This window comes from Phyllopteryx taeniolatus, chromosome 8, assembly GCF_024500385.1.
Source record: "Phyllopteryx taeniolatus isolate TA_2022b chromosome 8, UOR_Ptae_1.2, whole genome shotgun sequence".
Classification (NCBI taxonomy): Eukaryota; Metazoa; Chordata; class Actinopteri; order Syngnathiformes; family Syngnathidae; genus Phyllopteryx; species Phyllopteryx taeniolatus.
This window is the reverse complement of record NC_084509.1, coordinates 31309496-31331985: the sequence shown is the minus strand read 5'-3', so window position 1 is coordinate 31331985 and position 22490 is coordinate 31309496. Positions and strand designations below refer to the sequence as shown.

General features: G+C 45.9%; 2 protein-coding genes across 10 annotated transcripts; one reads left to right on the top strand and one right to left on the bottom strand.

Annotated features, from left to right (window-relative positions):
* Positions 1-1990: 1990 nt before the first annotated feature.
* On the bottom strand, positions 1991-11674 carry cep126 (centrosomal protein 126). 4 transcript variants are annotated; one of them, XM_061782736.1, is made up of 8 exons: positions 11606-11674; positions 10945-11054; positions 9626-9862; positions 9183-9357; positions 7144-8272; positions 6620-6750; positions 6373-6445; positions 1991-6299 (listed from the first exon to the last, which is right to left on the bottom strand). In XM_061782736.1, exons 2-8 carry the CDS (start codon positions 11043-11045, stop codon positions 6076-6078), a joined length of 2070 nt encoding a protein of 689 aa, XP_061638720.1. In that variant the 5' UTR covers positions 11046-11054; positions 11606-11674; the 3' UTR covers positions 1991-6075. The 4 variants fall into 4 exon arrangements, with proteins under 4 accessions (XP_061638720.1, XP_061638721.1, XP_061638723.1 ...); XM_061782737.1 differs by having other exon boundaries at positions 7159-8272; XM_061782739.1 differs by lacking the exon at positions 6373-6445 and having other exon boundaries at positions 6133-6299.
* Positions 10943-22029, top strand: trpc6b (transient receptor potential cation channel, subfamily C, member 6b). 6 transcript variants are annotated; one of them, XM_061782729.1, is made up of 12 exons: positions 10943-11080; positions 12670-12700; positions 14380-15123; positions 15752-15916; positions 15990-16154; positions 16703-16919; positions 17024-17251; positions 18186-18450; positions 19368-19563; positions 19747-19956; positions 20062-20106; positions 21171-22029. In XM_061782729.1, exons 3-12 carry the CDS (start codon positions 14380-14382, stop codon positions 21432-21434), a joined length of 2499 nt encoding a protein of 832 aa, XP_061638713.1. In that variant the 5' UTR covers positions 10943-11080; positions 12670-12700; the 3' UTR covers positions 21435-22029. The 6 variants fall into 6 exon arrangements, with proteins under 6 accessions (XP_061638713.1, XP_061638718.1, XP_061638717.1 ...); XM_061782734.1 differs by lacking the exon at positions 10943-11080 and having other exon boundaries at positions 12523-12700; positions 21171-21236; positions 21326-21445; XM_061782732.1 differs by lacking the exon at positions 10943-11080 and having other exon boundaries at positions 12524-12700; positions 21171-21246; positions 21326-22029.
* Positions 22030-22490: the final 461 nt, after the last annotated feature.

The window sequence follows — 22490 nt, the reverse complement described above, 5'->3', positions numbered from 1 at the left end:
TATGTTGGATGGGGAAACAAAAGAGTGACGCACACCTGTTATGACAAGTTTTAGGGCCTTGCACCCCCCCCCCCCCCCCCCCCCCCCCCCCCCCCGTGATGGTAAACACTCGGAGAACCATGCACAATTCCGACTGTATCTGCGTATAAAAATCCTTGTTGCGTCGGGTGCCCGCAGGACCCACACGGCGGGACCTCCTGCGGGTGAAACGACAAGTGACGTGGCCCGTTTGCAAAGTGTGATCACCACCAGCGCGCCCAAATGTGCCCGGGTGCGCGCGGCAGTGGCGTGCTCGCTCGATTCTTAGCACACGTACATTATTGGTTTTTATTTATGATCTGCTATCAGATATGGGGAGGTTTTGTCACGTTTTGAGGCTCTCGGGTTGCTAAATAAGGTCAGCAAAGTAGGAGCAACAGCTCGCAGTATGATGCAATGCATTTCTACTGTTTTTGGTACGGCGCCATTTTGAAAAAGGACATGTTTACCCGTAAATGCCATAGGAATTAAAAAGTAGCCTCTTTTCGAGCCATAATGTTCCATTAACAAATTCTTTTTTTTTTTTTTTTTTTTTACATAAAAGTTTTATGATGGTGTTAAAGAAAAGAATAGCTTTTTAAAATTTTTATTGGAAGTGAATTATTATTATTATTATTTTTTTTTTTTTTTTTTAGCTTTATTCTAATGATGCTAATTTAAGATCATACATTTGGACCCCCGTTTGGGAACCACCACTGCTATAATAAAGCTATAAATACAATACTACCTCTCTGACAGTTTCAAACTATTAACATCTTTGTAAAAGCCGTTTATTTTCATCTCAATTTCTATGTGTACACAATCTAACATTCCCACTCTCCCCCACCCCCCATCCTCCCACAAAATGCATAATGGCACTATTTCTTGTCTGTCTCTCTTCTTCTTCTTCTTCTCTTTTTTTTTTTTACATTCATGAAAAGTAGATCCATGCAGTTCCCACAATTCTCATGCTAATGAGACCCCTCTTCCATTGAGAAATCATTTTGTCAAGATTCACTGTCTCTGGATGCGCAGGCTCTGTTTCCCATACATCTCGATGAATGAATGATTATGATGGAGGCCTATTAAAGGGCGCCAAACAATGTAAAGCAGATTAAGGGCTTGGGCCACCAATCACATGCTCATTTGTGTGTGTGTGTGTGTGTGTATGATCTAAAAGGGCGTATTCATTGTTATATGTACTCAATTGGAGCTTTGTAAAACAATGTGGAGGAGTGAAAAAGAGATGTTTTTTGTTTTATTTTCTGGGGGGGGGGGGGGGGGGGGAAACATGGCACTAATTGTACATTGTAAACGTAGCCGGCAGTAATCCACACGTATTTAAAGCGAGCACCTTATTCGTGGTCATCTCTCGGACGCATTAAAGGGACAGTCTGCAGTGATGCGAGGGGACCACCCACTTGGAGGTGGTCTCATGTTTGGAGGCATCTGTGCACCCCTCCCCCTTTTAAGGCTATGTGCTGTCCTCGAATGTCCTCAAGCTGTATGACTGTCAATCAATCTAGGGGTCACTTGTGTTACACTGCCTGATGTGATATTATTATGGGATAGCGCTCTTTTGCAGCACAAAAGGGAGATCGGGTGCCTCCTACAGTTTAGCATATGTAACATTAGGCACACTTACAGAATTTGTCCATCTGTGTTTTATTTTAATACACTGCTTGTCGTCATTAGGATTGCTGGTGAACCGGAACCTAACCCGGCTGACTTTGGGCGAGAGGCGGGGTATACCCCGGAATGCTCAAAATGAACCTGAAACGCGTACCCAGAGAAAAGCCACATAAGCGTGAGGATCAAATGGTCACGCCACACAGGAAGGCCAGTGCTGAGATTCGAACGTGGGACTTCTCGACTCTGCTGACCGAGGCAGGCGTGGTCAGCACTGTTCCGCGAGGCTGGGATAATATCGAAATATAAGAATTCCCAAAATAAATCGTAGAAAAGCAAAACCAAACAAATCTGCTTTTTGCAAGAAAACATCCAGCCATCCATTCTCTGAGCCGCTTCTCCTCACAAGGGTCGCGGGAGTGCCGGAGCCCATCCCAGCTATCATTGGGGGGGGAGGGCAGGAGGCGGGGTACACCCTCAACTGGTTGCCAGCCAATCGCAGGGCACGTAGAAAGCAACCGACCAACCCTTTAGAGTCTTCAATTAACCTAACTTGCATGTTTTTGTGGTGTGGGAGGAGACCGGAGCGCCCGGACGGAGAAAAGCCACGCAGGCACGGGGAGAACACGCAAACTCCACACAGGCGGGGCCGAGGATGGAACCCCCCGGTCCTCAGAACCCTGAGACAGACGCTCTAACCAGTCGCCCGCCGTGCCGCCGCAAGAAAACATTATTACTCAAAACTTATTATTACTCTCAGTTCGGCATTCAAATGTACATATTGTTTTGAACCTATCTTTCGTTATTCGCTGAAAATCTATTTTTGTGCTTAGGCCAACGGCAATACATGTTTTGCCTCGCCGCCATCTTGTGGCATCGTGGGGCAGATGTTGAAGTGAGTTGAGGAGCTTCGCCAGGACAAAACGCCATCGTGTGGCATTTAAAGGCAATTTGAAATATTTTTGGTGATGCCTCGGTTTGGAATTGTTGCCCCTAGCGGCAGGCCTTGTTCCTTATCCCTTCCACCGTATTCATTTAAATACATCATTCCCGTCGTTGCTTGTAGCTGGCGCTTGACACGGGCTCACAGTTGGCGGGCCGTTGCCCCCCCCCCCCCCCCCCGTGTGCTAGCTGGCTCCTGCGTTGGGCCCTGTTGTTGACTTTGCGATGTTACTCGTAGTCAACTATTTAGACTGTCTATTGTTCTGCTGCGGTTCACACCCCTATTCGCCTTGTCCGTTCTGTCCCCCCTGTCGTCCCCTAGAACCTTTTTCTGTCCGGCTGTATTTTCGATAAACATCAAGAACGATGAACAAACAAAACAAAATTAAACAGAGGGAGTATTTCAAACTCCCGTTAAAACGGCAAAACCGTTCCAGCACAAAAGGCAAGCAAATCGACCACGCTGCTGAACGGGACAGGTTCAATGTATAAATAACAGCCTAAAGGTTATGCTGCCGGTCAAACTGAGCCATCTTCAAGTTTCAAACTCCAGAAGAAATAAAAAAAAAAAAAAAAAAAAAAAGGGCTGTTTTCTTTGTAGTACTGGTATTTGTTTTTCAAATCCAAATTCCCATCATATATTCAATCCCAATTTAACACATTTGTTGATGATTAAACACGCAGCGGGTAATATTGAGCCATGGACATTTTCGGTGGACAGGAGGGCTAATGATACGTTTTAGCGTGCTTGTAGTTTCCAGTAGTGGACAACTGCAATGCATCACAATGAGCGCTATCGCTCATATTGCAACTTGAAATGTGGACTTTTCCACTTTGCGTCAGTCCATGCCAAATGAGCTCGGGCCCAGAGAAGTTTCTGGGTGTTATTGACGTACCGCCTGACTTCTGCTTTGCACGGCAGCGTTTGAACGACGAACGTGGAAAGCGTTCCTGAGCATATGTTGCAATATCTTTGACACGATACTGTTTTTTTTTTGGAATGCAGGCCCGCCTGGAGGGAACACGGGCATTCGATGTTGCTTTCCAACCTTTCTCCATATTTTCGGAATCTTTGACTATTATTGACCGTAGATGATGAAATCTCCGAATTTCCTGGCAATTGTACATTGAGAAAGGTTGTTCGTTAGCTGTGGGACTATTTATATTTCAAAGTGGTAAACCTCTGCCCATCCTTGCTTGTGAACATCTGAGCCTACCCGATCGTTTCCAATTCAACTGATAGCCCGTGGACTCCAATCCAATCCATTAAGGAAATCATTTTCATGTTCCAAACAGGTGGTTTTTTTTGGGGGGAGCATTTCTCCACTTTTTTGCAGGTAGCAAATTCAAAAGGAGTATTTGGAAGAAAGAAAAACAAAAAAACATTGAATGTATCAGTTTGAACGTGAGCTTGTCATTGCATTCAGTGGATTATAGGTTGAAAAGGATTTGCAAATCATTCTTTTTATTTGCATTTTACACAGCATCCCGACTTCATTGGAATTGGAGTTTGTGTTATGTCTATTTAGTAACATACTGTACTTCAATATCCTGTTATCCTGTAGTAAGCTTTAGCTTCTTTTTTACAAGCCTTTGTTCAATTTGTGAAAAAGAAGTCTTCATTGCGGCTCAAAAAACGCGCCGGAGATCAGGGCCCCGACGGCGCGCAAGCTGCAACTTGCAACCAAATGGAAACGTCTTCCCCTATTTTCTGTCTTTCTCGGCGGGCGTTGTCACGGCCCAGGGCTTAAATGTCACGAAAGCTCACCGCCTCCTGTCGGCGATGCGGCGTGCGGCACAATACACTTGCTATTATTATGTGCTTCTCAATCACTTTATAGATTGTGCAATTCAAGTGACGTTTTGAGATCCGGTACACTTTGGGAACATAGTCACGTAAGAGCGTCATCAATATGGAGAGGAGCCGTTGATACTTTAGGTGGGCTTCCTCCTCCTTTTTCTAGAGCAAGTCCTAGCAGGTCGTCGAAAGAGCAAAACCAGACATGCTGGAGGAGGAGCAAAGTCAACCCTCCCAAGCGGCTGGTGAAGCTCAAACCCCCCCCCCCCCCCCCCCCCCACCCACCTCCAGATATACGGCAAGCTACACAATCTGAAATGGTCCGCCATCACTCGAGCTGTATCAGAAATTCTGCCTTTATGAAGATCAGTTGTGATTATACAACAAAAGGCTGAGAACGTACTCACCAAAAACACAGCATTCACGTTGCCACAATGATCCTTGGGGGAGGGGGTGGGGCATGAAGAGTCAAATAATTGTCATCACATTAGCGTCATCGCATATTGAACAATTTGACTGACTGGCATTTTCCCCCCCCCGTGGAATGTATCCCGAGCTATTTGCTGAAAAACACGGCATTTTTGCTTTTTCCTAAATCCCGGAAGATGCCACCAAAGCTATGTCTAACTGGGAATTGGTGTCAAGGAAGTGTGTTGAAGTGACACATTATTACTGACTGAGAAGAGAAACAATGCCAAGGAGAAGCTAAGTTTAGCCTGGGCTGTTGGTGAAAGTCACGGCTTGGCTCCAGAGCGCATGTACACACACGTACCAGTGCATTTTGAAACAAATCATTTTTCAGTGGTAGCCTAATGTTGCACGATGAGTTCAAAAGGATATCAGTGTTTTGGGATTACGGTTTGTGATGTTTGATTACACCTAATAACATTTTAGAGGGGTCGTCAATTTGTGCCTATCCCCCACAAATAGCGCTGAATATTAATAATATATATATATAATATATGTCTCGTTTGCTATTATTGTTGTGTGATGATTTACATCCGTTCGACCCAAGGAACTCCAACATTGCGCAGTATTCCAATGCACTTTTCCAGGTCGGAACGTGAAAATGTTCAATTTCCCACTTTTCTCGGATGCGGAAGACTGTCAGAGGTAGCCGGTGTCAAAGGTCAAAATGCTACATAGGATGGACTTACACAGCTAGGTTGAAGTGGCAATTCAGTTATGTCTTGCCATCGTGTAGGATGCTTGGGTGTCATCATAATGCTTAAAACCCCAAAGTGTTCGATTGGAGAAGGTTATACCAGCAGCCAATCAGAGCCTTAAGAGAATAGCAATTCCTTGAGACTGCTGAAATCTTCATCATCTGTTTTCAATGCTGCACAGTACTTATATTAATGTCAACCGCTATAAAACAGCATAACACGAGATCGCTAGATCGAGATTTCACACAAAAAATCCACAATGCGTTGGAATCGGCCACTCACTCGAACCTGCGGTGTTTTTTTTTTTGAATGAAAAGGTAATCCTCCCTATTGAGTGATGGCTAAACTGTCAAAGTTAGTTTAGTCATAATTTTGAATTCTGCTTCTGCTTCTTAATGTTCTTCTATAAGGCACACTCGGTTTGAAGGTAGCGGAACCCGTTTTCACCTGGAAGCTTTGTGCTACATAAAGCGATCCAGCTGCCATCGTGCTGCGATGTTAAGACTTCAGTCCAGACGCTGGTCAGTGCAAACCACTTTTGCGGTGCAGCTGGCAGTTGAGTCGGTCCAGAGACTGAAAGATTCTCTGCTCCTCCACGGAGATGGACGTCGCCGCCGGGGGTCGGCGCCGGTACTGCTGCCGATGTGGCCGCGAGGTCGTCCTCTGCGGTTTGCCAACCCGCTCCTCCGGCGGCCCGCAAGAGTACGTATCGGTCAGACGGCGCTGGCTGGCAGTTTTGACAGGGCCTGTGACAGAAAAACGCATTCAATCCAATCGGTGACTTCATAGTCTGGACTTGACCCTTTGTTCCCTAGCGACCTTTGTTTGGCTGCTCCGTGAAATGCCCTTTGGGAGACGGTCCGACTGGATTTGTAGCATGGAGACAAGTCATCTGAAAGGTTTACATTTGTGATATAGTGCAGAATCTTGGCAACAGGCACTCACTGGCCGGCCACAGCACAAGAATCCATGTATTATTTATTCATTCTCTTCATTTTACATTGGCAATCCCCCCCAAAATACAAAAATAAACCAGCATAAAAGAAAACTTCAAGTGTGTATCTACCTTGAAGAATTCCGGAGGTTTTTTATCGGTCGAACCGGAAGGTCGTCGGTTCTGATCCGCACCGGATTTGTTACCGGCCCGCCCGCTCGTCAAAGCCTGACAGCAGGGGGTCCCGGCTTTTTCTGAGACAACTGAGGCAAATGTCACATGAAGACACAATTGTCAATGAACTTGTCAACTACGTGGCAATCTTTAAAAACGGACTGAGGATTCTGCACGTTCATGGTCGCGTCACACAGACACTCGGCAACCAACACTTATCGACAACGCTCACTTTTGATTAACACCGATTCATTGTACAGTCGTCGTTTGCAGTGGTGCACAATGGCATCGTACTGTCGGGTGTCACTCATCGGTGACACGGGGGGGATCCGAATATTAGAAACACGTCGGCACCGCTTACAACCACAAAGGTGTTGTTCAATTAAATTAGTAGCGCTCTGATTGTTTGGCAATTTGGTCTGGACACTTGACCTGCAACATAACAGGAAGGCGAATACAACTCTTGCATTGGATGTCCTTACACAGTGCAGGTGTACCTAATGAAGGGTCCTGGCGTTGTCCCGCAGCGCTGATGAAGGCGCTGCGGACATCCTGGCAGAGCTGATAGATGTCTGAGTCCGTGGGGGTGCGGTCTAACACTTTCCCCCCGTATGACGCCCCTCGCCCTCTGCCGCCGCCCCCCGGCGTCGCGGGATGGCCGAAAGCGGGCGAGGCTTTCCAGCTGCTCTCGGGCGCGGGGCGGCTAAATGAGGACGGCAAGCGTGCGTCGCCCGTCATAAGTCGCTGCGTGTCCTTGTGCGGAACCTCCTCGGGAGGCGGAGGAGCGAGCTGATGGCTGACACGGGCCTGGTCCCCGCCGTACGGGCCCTTCGTGGGGCTCCCGTGCTTCGACGCGGTCCGCGACTCCCCCCGGATCCCGGCCACCGGGACCGGGGATTGGGCGACAAAGCCCGAGGAAACCGGACTTGCCCCGACCCCGGCCGAGTGGTCCGCCACGCCGGCGCTGACTTGAACCCCGACATCTGCCCACGCCTGGGATTGGGCATCTGTGGGTCGCACTCCACTGGTTACCCCCGCCTCCTCGTCGAGCCAGCGCAGCTTCTTGGAGGCATTTTTGTATTCGGCGGCCTTGGACCTGGACCTGGCCCTGGCGACTTCGATGCTGTCGCACACCAAAAACTGAACGGGTTTGACGGCGTTAGCGTGAACCTGCGGGGATTCTGCCGGTGTTTCGCCGGGCAGAGTTTTAAGGATGCCTTTCATGAATTGGACTCGGCAGGCTGCGGGCGACGAGGTCTTTGACCCGCTGGATTCTTGACTTTGGCGGCACTTTGGACTTGCCGTGTTCATGTGCTTCCAAACGTCGATGTCCGCTGAGAACTTGTTGAGGTTATTCATTGAGGCACGGGTTTCCTTCTGGGTGGGCAGGTTGTAGTTGAGGTCCACGGGCAACCTGTGGAAGTGTGGCTTCACGGCGACCAAGGTGGGCCCGGGCGCCGACGACACAGGATGCGGGTCGTTGGGGCATTTGAGGTCTTGGAGGGGCTTTTCGGAGTATTGCAGGACGGCGCTTTTGGCCGCTTCTTCGTTCTCCAGACTGTCTTGACTGGACAAGCTGTCGGACTTGGAGCAGCGGGACACATTGTCGTCCTGAAACATGGAGGACAAAGGCTATGAGTGGCAGATACTGAAGCTAAAACTCCCTCTTCTTCGAAGTTATTGCTAAACCCACGCAGTGCTTCCCAAGAGACACCTTTTACATTTTGGTCAGGATCCCAATAAAGATGCAGACGCAAGAAAGTATTTTTCATTTGGGCCAGGTGGGTCGTGACTGGATGTACTGGTAAATTCATTTCTATTACGGTTTTTCAGTGCCAAACCGTAAGTGTCTGCACCGTAAACAAATGCACTGCAGCTCAGCTTCTGGCTTTTGAACAAACTTGGTGGAACAGAATCATGTGAACGTGAGCAACATGGCAGCGTGATCATTTATTATTGGGAGGTTTTTTTTAAACTATCACCGTGTAAATCGTCCGACTGAGTCAAAGCAATAACAAATGCGATTATTATTTCGTTTGAATTTTGGAGTAAATTTACTGCCAACAATTGACAGTTTTTTTGTTTGATTTTTAAAGTAATTAAATATGTTAACGTTTACAATGAAGTTGATGGATGTGAACCGACCCATGACTTTAAAACCAAGGTCTGGACGCAAACGTGCTTTTTTTACCGTAGCCACACTCGTATTGAGCACTTTTCAGCCGTGCTGGACGTCTGCAGTCACCGAATGCTAATTCTCGGCCCTTTTGGCTCTGTCATCCACATGTTTACATGGATACTCGTCGCTAGAATTCGTCGGATTGAAGGAAGCTACTCGGCAGGCAGTTGCTTCCAGTTGCCAACAGAGAGCAATAGTTAGTCACTCAAATGAGGAAACAAAAAACATCTCTAATTGGACTTTTTTGGGGGGGATGAGGGTTGGAAATCTGAGCAGACCACGTTCAGGTGGGTGACACCAACAAGTGTGAATCCTCGTGGAAAAAAAAAAAAAAAAAGGTACCTGTCCACTGTGCTCCCGATGCCTCTCCTGCCTCTTTGGAAGCTCCTGCCACCTCCCGGCACACGGGCTCTGCTCTCGACGTCCTACGCTCGCCTGTACCGCAACGGGCGTGCGGCGAAGGGGGGATTCTGACAACGCGCCGGCAGGTCTGGAAGACGGGGCGCTGATCGTTTGGCTGAAGACACACAGAACACACAATCGTCGACATAAGCTAGTAGCACAGTAACACGAGCCGTCGCGTCTGCCCCACGCTGCGAGTGTTTTCTGATCGGCCGCTTGTCTTGTTAACAAAAACCAAAAACTGTCCAAGGGTCAGCGTGCCTCTCATATCACAAAGCAAAAAATCGACCAAGCTATGGCTTGTAACTCGAAAACCTGGTCAACTGGGCCACTCGCAAGTCAAGGCATCGCCACACCGATGACAGCTCGACAGACGGCGTTACCTGTCGAGGTTCGACGGCAGCACGGGGCCTCGGATTTGACCGAGCGCGTCTTCCAAATCGGGATCGTCTCTTCCGGCAGTGAGCCGCTCACATTGGGTCGGCCTCTGAGAGGGAGGCAAGTAAGCCCTCTGGAAGTGCTCAGTCACATCTTGGAACTTCTGCCGGCGCCGCTGCAGCACTTCTTCGCGCCGCCGTTGCTCCTGCAGCACCCACAGCCTCTGTTTCTCCCTCAGATCCCTGATACAGAGACGAGAAACCGGAACGCTCCACATTAGCTAGCAAAACACCTGCCCCGATACTCAATTTGGACTTGACGCTGTCGGGGAGGAAACGATATGTTCGGGATTGTGTTTGCAGGTGTGCACATACCGACAGCAGCTCTCAGTATGGCTCCACCTTTCTGACACTGTCAATCAATGTTTAGGACATATGACATATGCTATATGATATATGATATATATATATATATATATATATATAATGGTGTTTGGAAAGAAAGAAATGGTTTATGAAGACATTTCTGCCCCCTTTTTAGATCCTTGTGTCTTGGTCATATTGAATGTAACATTCATGAAGGTGTGTTTGGAAATCACTTTTAAACAGAAGAAAAGAAAAAAAACAACCACGTTTTTTTAGTGTGGTTGTAAATGAGCACTTTCCTTCTCGGGATTTCACATTTTGGCCTCAGAAAATTATTTCTTTTGGTACCATTTTCAAATGTTTTCATAATGACACACTGGTAGAGCACAATAGTTCAGATGCACGTTTTCATGATATCATTGCTTTGTTGTAATGAATTTGTTGTCTTGCCTTTTAAAAATGTAAATGGGTCAGTCTGACCCGCAACACAACAGAATCAACATTTGTTGATGGGATTTTATGTAACTATGCTAGTTCATGGGCCTTTTGATTCATTTCTTCATGAATAATGCATGAATATTTGTTTTTTCAAATAAACATTTGAACTGGAAAATGATTGTGGAACATTACAAAATGAATATTGGACTTTTCCTTTTTTCAAACGTTTTAATGTTCAGTTAATAATGCACCGGTACCAGGGGAAGACAAGAATCATGTAATTGTTTAATTCTAAGTCCTTTCATGAATGTAAGTCAGTATTTTGGGATTATTGTGGCTGACGTGGTACTCTGAATATGTATGGCAATATAATCTAAATCCCCTCGTCCTGATTATTGGACTCTAGAACCTCTGCAGGTCTCAAATGTGACAGTCATTGTCCTTAAACTGCAAGGGATGCTATTGATTTAAGTTTTTGTAATTGTATTTCTTCCTATTTTGCAGGCGTTGGGATGCATTACCTGCATCGGCGGTTGGTCTCCCGCACACATCTGCGAGCTCGCTCTCGGTTCACCTTCTGCTCGTCGAGCAGAGCGTCTCTCTCTTGCTGGAGGCTCGACATCACTCATGTCTGAGTGGGAACAACAAGCACGTTTGGTTGGTACTCATTTGGCTTCGGGAATAATAATGCTGCTGCTGCTGCTGCTGCTGTCATGCATGTGAGCAAACGTGCCATCTCATGTAGTCATCCAGCTACCCCCACTACATACAGTAGCTTTGTAATAGTTGCCATGACGTCGGATATTTTCTTTAAAAAAAAAAAACTAAACCAAAAAAAAACACTAAACCGGCTGAGCAACTTCTCCTCGTGTACCAGCACCCTTGCTGTAGAGCCTCGACGTTTATGACGTCACGGTGATGTCGAATGTGGACGCTGAAGCTTGTGTTGTGTCGAACGTTATCTATTTATAAACAAGAATTGCATGGGAAGCGTAACGTGGACAGCACATCAAATGCTGGCGTCAACGTTAGCTTAGCTCGCTAACTAATTGTTGTTCGAAAGCCGCCCGCACTCGCTGTCGCTTGTTCTGAACTAACTAACAACGGTGACTTGTGTTTGACTTATTCAACTACTCTAGTTAAAAAAAAAAAACAATACGCACACAAAAAAGCAGCGTTCACCTGTGTGTACGGTGCAGCCATCATGAAACCACTCGGACGCACTTCCTTGGCGACGGTTGTCGGGAGGGTACCGCATATGTCCAGCAGAGGCCGCCAAAGGCCCCCGAAACGTTTTCTCGAAGCCAGAAGCTGCGGTGCGTCAATGTTGTCGAACGTCACTTCGCGTCTCGCAGCAGCTGTGCAAATGTACTGCACTCACATTCTAGTATCGATAGATACCAAAAAACAAATACAAGTACTGATCAAAGTCCATGAGTGAAAGTAAAAATGTATAGTAAATGACAATTATATATACTGTGTTAAACACAGTTCAGTTGTATTTATTTTTATATACAATACCTTTGAATATAATCTTTTAGCGCTGGTTGTTTTCAAATATTGGTTGAGGTACAATTTTTATTAGCTATGTGCAAAGCATTTTTATTGAACCATTCAAATAGTTCTATATTTAAGTGCAGTGTTAATTTTCAAACTGTGCATCGTGTTAAAGTGGCTAACAACAACATGTCATATACTTTTTAGGAATAAAACCTCTGCCTCGCTATCCCATCAACACTTATGCCGACTACGCCGCTGTATTTTAATTTGGCATATGATGGTGATAATTGGAGAGCGCTTGTGTACTTGGGGCAAGACGGTACAATTGAATTGTGCAGTGACTGATATATCATCAACCCTAGACAAAACAAAAAAACAAGAAAAAGAACAAAGTATTCATCTCTACATGCCAGGCCAGCATTGTAAATGGGAATGTGTTCTCAATTGCCTTACCTGGAGAAAGAAAGGTTAAATACAAAAAAAAACTATTTAAAACATGGTGTTTTTCTATGATGTCATTCTGGGTAGATATGTTATTGTATATATAATTCCAAAAACATTCCTAATTGCATTGCCCAGTCGCCGAAAGGACACAGACTACACAGCGCACGTTCACAGTGTGACCTCCCACAAAAAGACGTGTGCGGTGACCACAACCTCTTGGTCAGTTCAACAGTCTGGAAGGCAAACAGGAGACTGACAGGATACAGAAACAAGCCTCATTATTTTGTTTGATTTCATTGCAGTGACACTGAGGGAAAGCGACTTTTTTTTTAGGTGAGTGGACAAATCATTTTTATTATGAACTTGTTCTATTTATGTTTTCACCAAGATGGGCTGGGAAATTCATTGCTGCATGCTTTATTATTTGTGCAATTATTTCAAAAAAACCAACCTGATGCCATGTCACAATGATTGCTGTATCGAATATTTTGCTCTTCTCATGTCGCTAAGTGAGGAAAGAAATATGAGAAATGCTTGGCACTAATGTGCAGTACGCTGCAAATACTCTGCTTTAAAAAAACAAGACTAACGTAATGATATGAGGAATATATGAAAGCAAAATGATCTGCCAATAGAAAAGGAACTATTGGCTGCCTCTAAAACCCCCTCTGTCTTAAAACTAGTGTATTTATACTAAAAAGGACAGTAATGTCTACTCATGTAAGGCAAATATTGAATAATTACGCTCTCAATATGTAGGGAAATGTGCTTAAATTGAGCATTTGCTAGTGAAATAATCACCATATATTCAAGTCAACTCAGACCAGTCATCAAATCTGATTAACAAGTCACAATACCTTATTAAGATTTTTAAGGGTGAAAAGAAAATCTCGAAGCAAGCATGACAACATATCTTGGTAGACAAAGAACAAGCCTTGGTTTGAGATGGTAAAAAAAATAAAATAAAAAATGTTGTCCACCCATATGGAAATGGGTAAATCAATACTTACTGACAGTTTCAATCCAAAGTGAGCATCTTTGTTTGCGTGCGGTGCTGTCCCTAATTATGCGGCCTGTGACCGCACGTCCGTCCGTTCGTCTCGATTCCGCACCAGCTAATCCTTTCCGACAATGCGTGCAATTGAAAGAAAGGGGAAGTCTCGCTCTGTCATCATCATAAGCTGGAGCAATTACCAGCTTCTGTCAGCACATCATTCAAATAGAAAACTAGATTTACTCAGTGCGGCTTTCGGCGAACACCAAATGCTGACTTTCGCATCTAAATGTTGAATGTAGCGCTTAAAGGGTGGGGGTCGTGCCGCGAGTGTCCTCGCCGGGTTCGGCCTCCCTCAAGGTTGAGCTTGAGGGTGTCACGAAGGCGGACGACGAGTCCGTGGGTGGTATCCTTCACGTCGACAGAGTAATAACTCAGCTCCACAGAATTGTCACCTGTCGGAAGCTCTCTGCGGGGCATACTGTATGGACGGCCGATGAAAATAAATCAACCTTCACACAACAAGCCAGAACACCGCTACGGCGAAATGCCCCGCAGATTCAGAATCAGTTGACACCCTGGACATCACACCTATCCGCAAGTGGCAAAAGTACAGATACTTGTGTAAAAAAAAAAAAAAGGCTTTGGGAAAAGTCAAAGTACTTATTCAGCTCCTTTATTTAAGTAGAGGTCAGAAAAATATTTGTATTCCAAAAAAAAACAAAAACCCAACACTGCAGATTTGATCAAAAGTCCAAAAGGTTTCAAAAGACCTTTTTTTACCAAAGTGACCAAAGTGCATCACAGCAACAGTATAACACTGCTGTCAGTCTCAGAGAACATGCAAACGCCACACACCAAGGGGTAGAGCTGAGATTTGAACTCTCAACCTGTTAGATGGCGCGCTAACCACTCCGAACCATGCTACCCGTGTACCGTACCCCAAAAAGTCCCAATACAAATGCATGTAGTGTCATGGGTTCAAGTCGACTCAATGTTCTCCCGCGCCTGCGTTTAGATGGTGCGGCACATGACAGCCAAACTCTCCAGCTTGGCCTCGCAGGGGGCCGCCCCCCTCTTCCACGCCCATTCCGGCTCCAGCCTCTCCCTGACCGAGGAAGCTTTTTTAGAGGCTGTTGTGCGCGGCAACGTTCCCGAGGTGAGGCGCTTGCTGGACGAGCTGCCGGACCTCGACGTCAACAAAGTCAACTTCACGGGTCAGAACGCCTTGCAGCTGGCTGTGTCCAACGAGCATTTGGATATCACCGAGTTGCTCCTGGAGAGGAAAGAGCTGAGCAGGATGGGCGACGCATTGCTCTTAGCCATCCGAAAAGGTTACGCACGCATCGTGGAGGCCATCTTGAGCCACCGGGCCTTTGCGGACGTTCAGAGTTTAACGTGTAGCCCCGGTCAGGTGGGCATACATCGAGGCCTCTTTGCTTACGACGAGAATGGCGGCCTTTTCTCTAACGACACCACGCCCGTAATCCTGGCCTCTCAGCACCACGACTACGAGATAGTCCACTTGCTCCTCGCCAGGGGGGCCCGTATCCAGCGACCCCACGACTACCTCTGCCGGTGCGACGCCTGTACCCAGCAGCAGGCTGAGGACTCCTTCAGACACTCGCAGTCCCGTATCGACGCCTACAAAGGTCTCGCCAGTCCGGCCTACTTGTCACTCTCCAATGAAGACCCCGTGATGGCGGCGCTGGAGCTGAGCCATGAGCTTGCGGTCTTGGCCAGCACTGAGATGGAGTTCAAGGTATGAACACAGTGCATTGGAATTATTAAGAGAGCAGTGTCTTGGGCTCTAAGGACAATGCTTGGGGACCAGAACGTTTGAGACCCAGCAGACCAAACTTACATTTACAACGTTCAATGTGGTTTTTTTTCAGATTAGACATCATTTTTAACAGCAGAAACTGGTGTTTTTTTAGGCACGACACATTCGCTATGAAGCACTCCTGTAGTGCACAAAATCCCCAAATAATCTGAAATGAGGACACAGATGGGGAATATCTTTGAATATAAATATTTGAATTGGATTTCTGTGCTAAAGGGAATCTGAGCAGTACTCAGGAGCTAATCTGACATCTCCAGCAACTAGTCCTACCTCCCTTTTGGCCACAACTCAGGAAATGAGACAGATCTTGGACTAGAGAGAGTCTTGAACCATCATCCAGTCCCCAAGCAAAGTCCTTAGCAGTGAGCAACTAATGGCCAGAGTCCCAGACTCCAGACTCCAGACTGCTGCGGGGAGCTTGAAGTCTGTCCATTGGTTCAAAAGTACATGGTCATCATCAAACTATGAACAAGTCAGCTGACTTTTTACATTTGGAGATGAAACCAGTGCACCATGTTGACCTGCGACTTTCATCCCCCTGCACCAGAACGACTACAAGAAACTGTCCATGCAGTGCAACGACTTCATGGTGGGCCTCCTTGACTTGTGTCAGAACACAGAGGAAGTGGAAGCCATCTTGCATGGCGACTCGCTCGAGATTCTGCAAAACCTCGCCAGGTTAAAACTTGCCATCAAGTATGAAGTTAAGAAGGTGAGCTTTTGACAAAAGCACTCTTTCTGTATCACAGCCAATGTAGTGAGGATTTACTCTGTCTGTCTGTCAGTTTGTGGCCCATCCCTACTGCCAGCAACGTCTGCTCTCCAACTGGTACCAGAACGTGTCCGGACTACGTCAGCAGACCACGGCAGTTAAGATTCTCCTGGTCCTCGGGGTCGCGGTGGGCCTGCCCCTTCTGGCCCTCGTGTCCTGGATTGCGCCATCCAGCAAGGTTAGTCCTTAGAGACTCTTAGCGTGTTGAAAACGCTCAAGGATCGTGCTATTGTACCCATCAGACTTTTATAACTTGGGAAAATGTATTGTTTGGACCCGGAAAAGGTACAAGATCTTAATTTGTAGTCGAACAATTTGCTCTGCATGAGTAGATACTTACTTGGCTGCCTGCCTACTGGAAGTTTTGGTGCTCAAGTCCTATACCTACCCAAAATGGACTCTGGCTATGCCCATTTCTGGTTCTGTACTCCATCCTATCCTACACCTAGCAACACATACCCACCCTGTGGGCTCCTTCTGAAGCCCCATTTCTGCTGCTAGAATCTATCCTATAGTACACCTAGCTACCTAGCTACGTACCTGCCTACCTGGGTTCCTACTGTAATCCCATTTCTGGTGCTGGAGTCTATCCAAGTATTTTATTGTGTCCTACTATTTTTTGTCAAAAACTGCAGAAAGTTCAGAGTCTTCTACCGTACTTTTCGATTGTACGCCTTGTTCTATCCAAAACGATCCTCTTCGTGCTTGTTTCCTTGGTCCCATCAGCTAGGGAAGTTGATGTCTGGACCTTTCCTGAAGTTTGTGGCGCACGCCGCCTCCTTTGTGACGTTCCTGTGCCTGCTGGTCCTCAACGCGGCCGACCGCTTCAACGGGCCGCCGCTGCTGCCCAACATGACAGCCCACGATCGGCCCTCACAGCTCTTCCGCATGAAGACCACCCGCTTCACCTGGATGGAGATTCTTATCATGTCTTGGGTCCTAGGTGAGGTCTTCTCCTACCGGCCGAGCAACCTCCTAGCGAACTGGACACTTAGGAGCGCCACCCAGCATAAGAGTTAACATGGTGATGTCTTTTTGTGTCTACAGGGAACATTTGGGAAAAATGCAATGACATTTGGTCACAGGACATAAGAGAATATGTCTCAGAACCGTGGAACCTTCTGGACTTTAACATTTTGGCCATTTTCACCAGCTCGTTCATTGCACGGCTGATGGCGTTCTGGCACGTGTACGCCGCTCAGCGCTACGTGGACGAGCACCACGCCGATCTGGCCGGCACCTCCCTGCCTTCAAACATTCAATACTTTCAGCTTCGTGAGTCACAGAGTAGAAATCGCCGATGGTGAATGGGGTTTGATCCGGTTTTTTTTTGTCAGCACTCGATTTGTAAACATTGTCAATCAGGATCCCAATTTTATGTGAAAAGCTCAAATTAGATGTTTTCTAGTCCGCGCTCAGGCAGTCACGTCTTGTAAGATGAGTTTCAAATGACATTAAGCTTTTTTTTGTTATTTTTGGTTCAAATTATTAACAAAGAGTACATTATTAACATTCAATTCTTGTTATGGGGGAATCAGTTACGCCCTCTTTTTGTCTATTTGTGGCCAGGCTCAGTCCCTCTTCCCCGCTAATAGAAGGGGGTTACGTAATGTACTGCACTTTTTAAAACAGTTAACCCCGCGGGCACAGGGAATGAGATCTGCTGCTAATAGCAAAAAAAAAAAAAAAAAAAGTGAGGAATTGACACCCCCCAATAAATAATTGCCTATATCAATGGTTTAAAAGCAGCAATATCTATCCCACAAACTATGATCCAAAAACACTTAAATATCCTTTCAAACTCATCTTACATTATCCTCAGAAACAAATTGCTCACAAACCAAATGTATGCACGTCAATGCACATATGGCGCACAATCTCTTCAACTTCCACTAACAACCCAGGCTAAACTCAGTTCCGAAGATGTTACCCTCTCAGTTGACTTGTATCACTTTAAAACGCTTCCTTAACACCAATTACTACTTTCCTACTAGCCAGGGATTTGGCACCATCGAAAGTATGAAAGAAAAACCAGGACGAGGCAGGTACACCGGGCACTTTATAGGTTCCGCAGAAACAAACGTGTAAAGAGTGAAGGGTAAATACTGTTCAGTATACAATTGATGCAAAAATCATCGTTTTTATTTTCAAGCTCCTCAAAATGCGATTGAGGCCAGCATCACTGCACTTTTCTATGGTTCACTTCCAGCCCGAGTCAGCTGGCTTTCGTCGGATCCACAGCTCATTTCCGAGGGGCTGTACGCCACCGCGGTGGTGATGAGCTTCTGCCGCGTGGCCTACGTGCTACCCGCCAACGAGAGCTTCGGCCCGCTGCAGATCACGCTCGGCAGGACGGTGAAGGACATCTTCAAGTTCCTGGTGATTTTCATCACCGTCTTCGTGGCGTTCATGGTGGGGATGTTCAACCTGTACTCGTACTATCTCGGGGCCAAGTACAACGACGCGTTCACCACGTGAGTTGCGGTTCAGGCTGCAGTTACACCTCGATTACGATCCGATTCCTTGAATGTTGACTTCTTCATCATCGGAGGGGGCAAAATGTACCCACACTAGAAGTACAGTACATGGTTGTGTAAAAACTAGAAGTAGCGCTTCAACTTCTGGGTTTAAAGTATAAAAGGACAGACATTGCTGTACTTAAGTCAGTCAATGATTGAAGTGATGATTGTCATTTTGAACACTTGGAACAATGAGAAAAAAAACTCAACATCTGCACACAAATAAGTTTCCCTCGTATGAGCTTCAAAAGTGCGTGGAGTCAAAACAACAACAAGAAAATTGCGTTACGTTGCGTGTTGGTGTTTATGAGCTATTATGCTATCAAAACACGTTCTGATAGGTTTGCAAATGTATTCAAAAAAAATGCTAAATTAGCTAATTCCCAGCTAGCCAATATTGCAATGTGTATTTTTTTCAGATTGGATCGAAAATTTGGGAGTGTCAGAAGCTGCTGGTTTTTAGGCTGGCACAGAACAAAACATTCGTCACAAATTAATCTTACAATTCTTTTCAATAAGGCCATGGATAGGGAATATCTTGCTTCTTTGAATATGTGAATGCTCCATTTTCCACAAGACCTCAATCAATCAATCAATCAATGAATCAATCAAGATCTCAACCGCAGTGGACTTCTCTCTTCTGCTTTGACTTTCTATCATCATCGGTGGAAGTTGAAAAATCTGCTGTATTTTTAAAAAGTTAGTACAAAGTACGGCTATCTGTTGACAAATGACAAATGACAAAAGTAAAAAAATCTTCTCAAAGTTAAACAAGTGAAATACTCAAGTGAAGTACAAATGCCGCAAAAGATCTGCTTCAGTGTAGGATGAAGCCTTTGCACTTTGTTCCTAAGCACCATTGTTCATCACAGGCTGGAGGAAAGCTTCAAAACGCTCTTCTGGGCCATCTTCGGCCTATCGGAAGTGAAGTCGGTCGTGATCGACATCGACCACAAATTCATCGAGAACATCGGCTACGTCCTGTACGGCGTCTACAACATCATCATGGTGATCGTCTTGCTGAACATGCTCATCGCCATGTTCAACAGCTCCTTTCAGAAGATCGAAGTACGTTTTGTTGCAAAACACTCGCATGATGTTTCGGGGTGAGGCGGTGATGATGGATAGCACGTCCGCCTCACAGTTCAGCCGGAGGTTCCGATCGAAGTTGGAATGTTCTCGTAAAGCGCGGATCGCGCCGCATCAGCTGCGTGAACTGCTACGCTGCCAGTGTCATTGTTGTTTGCACAGGGTGACGCTGACGTTGAGTGGAAGTTCGCCCGAGCCAAACTGTGGTTCTCGTACTTTGAGCAAGGCGGCTCGCTGCCCGTGCCCTTCAACCTGCTCCCGAGTCTCGGGCCCGTCGCTTCTTTCCTGCGGGGACTCAAAGGATCTCTGCGGGAGGCAGCTCGAGGCAAAGGCAGAGAAAGGACGCGGGCTGAAGAAAGGGAACAACAAAAGGTCGGTAAATATGTGACACACTGCAAGCACTGTAAGTCTTTCGAAGTCTCACTTTTCATTTGCATTTGGTTGGCCTCATTTTTCTTCTCTTGTTGGCGATCTTAGTTAAATCAACAAGAAGACTCCAGAGTGGACGCAACACGTTATCAAGTAAACAATCCATCTACGTACCTTCTACCTTCCAACTACCTACACTGACTTACTTACCTACCTACCATACCCCCACTCACCTAACTTCCTACCAACTGCACCGAGCACAACTACCTCTATTAGCTACCCACCCCGACCTAAATACATTACTTCTCTTTCTGACGTTCTGGTGCAAGCCATCCATACAAACGAGATCATCTTTATATTTGGGTGTAAAGAGAAACACAAAAGTAGAAGCTACTCTCCTCAATAGCTCCAGAAATGCGAGCACGCTTGACACTCACACGCACTCGAGCCTTATGTCTCGGTGGCACGCGCAAGTCACGCACAACATTCAAAACAGGTGACCACACACGCACGCACGTGCACAGCTGTGCACGCACACACACACACACACCGCATTAAGCGTTGTAAAACAAGTATTTGCTGGCTGGCATTGAAGGCTAAATGAAACACATGGCTTCATTTGTGAAGAGTTGAGTCATGTGACGGGCTAGCGACGGCGTCCTACTGTCCTTCCACACCACGTCCCTCAAACGCCAACTGAACCAATTTGATGGAGTATCGTGCGCCTGTGGTCCGATTTCTCATTTCTCAGTGCAGAAGAAATTGTCGCACGGGCTCATGCTGCGGAGGCGCCAAATGCGAGGTCTGACGCCTGATACGTACTTAGACAGGAAGTGGCGTGCTATAGGAAAATGATCAACACCGTTCTTATTTTCACTTTCTTTTGATTCTCTTCTATCTTGAACTCACTCAATAAATCCATTGAGACTGATGAAATGATATATAAAGATTGGTGCGAAAAGGCAACCTCTCAGGGACGCATTTGGGGGGCACAGCAAGTCATTTAGCCAACACCGTGTACGTGGAATAGCAGGCCTATTGTTGCACTTTTATCCACTGTGCGTGTTGGAAAAGACGACAAGTCAGAAGATGCCCTGAGGCGGCGTACATTGCGGTTGTCTCCAACTCTTGATTTCAGTGTTTTCCTTCGAACACTGTGACATTGTTAGGAACAAGTGTGTCATTTTAAATGACCCACCTTTGTTCCCAATTTCCAGAAGATCATGAAACGCCTCGTCAAGAGACACATCTTAAAAGCGCAGCGGGACAAAGAAAACGACGAGGTGAATGAAGGTGATTTGTGCAAACACACGCACACGAACATGCACGCCGTGTCCTCAGCGTCTCCGTTGCAAAACATCCTGTCCCTCAGGCGCACTGAACGAAATCAAGCGGGACATCTCCAGCCTGCGCTACGAGCTGCTGGGGATGGGGAAGCGCGAAGTGAAAACCCTGGCAGAGCTCATCAGGCAGCTAAGTGAAGTGACACAAGGACACCGTGAGTCTTGCTAGTTTGTATACTAGGATGCATTCAAAGTCAATTGGGAGGATACACTTCTTCAACATACTGTACATACTGTATTTGTTCAGTTTTGAGGTTGTGGTTTGCAATGGTCCGCAACTGCACCGCATGAAATTGAGAACTGTCCCGAATATTTTGACCCTCTCAAATAATGTACCGGCAATTTATATAATTTGCTGCTGCTGCTGCTGCAAAAAAAAAAAAAAAAAAAAATAATAATAATAATATGTTGTTTATTCATATAAAATTGGTTAGTCAAAATAAATGTCTGCATGCATTTTCATTTAGCTCGTGAAAAAATTGTTTCATTTACACTGAGGAAAAATATGAACGCAACAATTTTAGAGTGGCCTTTTATTGTGGGCAGCCGAAGGCACAGCTGTGCAACAATCAGCATCTTGATGTCCCACGCAACGCAAAGGAGAAGTGCTCACGAAATCAGATCGAGATGGATTCGTGAAAAAGATTTGCTTGAAAAAGGCTTTTTGTGTTCACAGGAAAAGTCTCCGTGCTTTGGTTTCAGCACATGAAAAGCAGGAGCAAAAATAAAAGTGTTGGGTCTATACATTGTCTGTGCTCAGTGTATTTATTGTAAATACAATTTTAGAATGAAGTAAAATCAACATTTTAGCGTAGAATGTTTCTTTATTGCATTAAACAATAGATTAAGTAGAATTAATTATAAAGAATACAATTTCTACACGAGTTAATTTTTTGGGAGTGGAAAATAATGTCAATAATGTCCGTTGAAAAAAACCACAAATGTGGCCCTTGAGCACCAAAGTTTCGGATATGCATGGGGACAAGGCGCAAATTGTGTCAGTCAAAGTCAACCACAGGATGGCGCTGTTGGCCTCTCATACTATTGCCAAACGAATTCTCCATGTGTATTGTTGTTTCCATACAGGTTCAAACGAGGATGCGGCTCCATAACGCACGCTCCTCAAACTCTACAGTCGGGATTATTGTGCTAAACAGACAACAAGGACCCTTTAGATTTGAAATAAAACTGGAC

Bases quoted from the DNA above. Each gene is read 5' to 3' on its own strand.
- cep126 (XM_061782736.1), bottom strand. From the start codon at position 11,045: ATGTCGAGCCTCCAGCAAGAGAGAGACGCTCTGCTCGACGAGCAGAAG. The intron at 9,863-10,944 runs GTAATGCATCCC...TCTCTGTATCAG, and splicing joins GAGACCAACCGCCGATGCAG to GGATCTGAGGGAGAAACAGA. The intron at 6,300-6,372 runs GTCGCTAGGGAA...TTTCTGTCACAG, and splicing joins CACGGAGCAGCCAAACAAAG to GCCCTGTCAAAACTGCCAGC.
- trpc6b (XM_061782729.1), top strand. From the start codon at position 14,380: ATGGTGCGGCACATGACAGCCAAACTCTCCAGCTTGGCCTCGCAGGGG. The intron at 16,155-16,702 runs GTTAGTCCTTAG...TGGTCCCATCAG, and splicing joins GGATTGCGCCATCCAGCAAG to CTAGGGAAGTTGATGTCTGG. The intron at 16,920-17,023 runs GTGAGGTCTTCT...TTGTGTCTACAG, and splicing joins TATCATGTCTTGGGTCCTAG to GGAACATTTGGGAAAAATGC.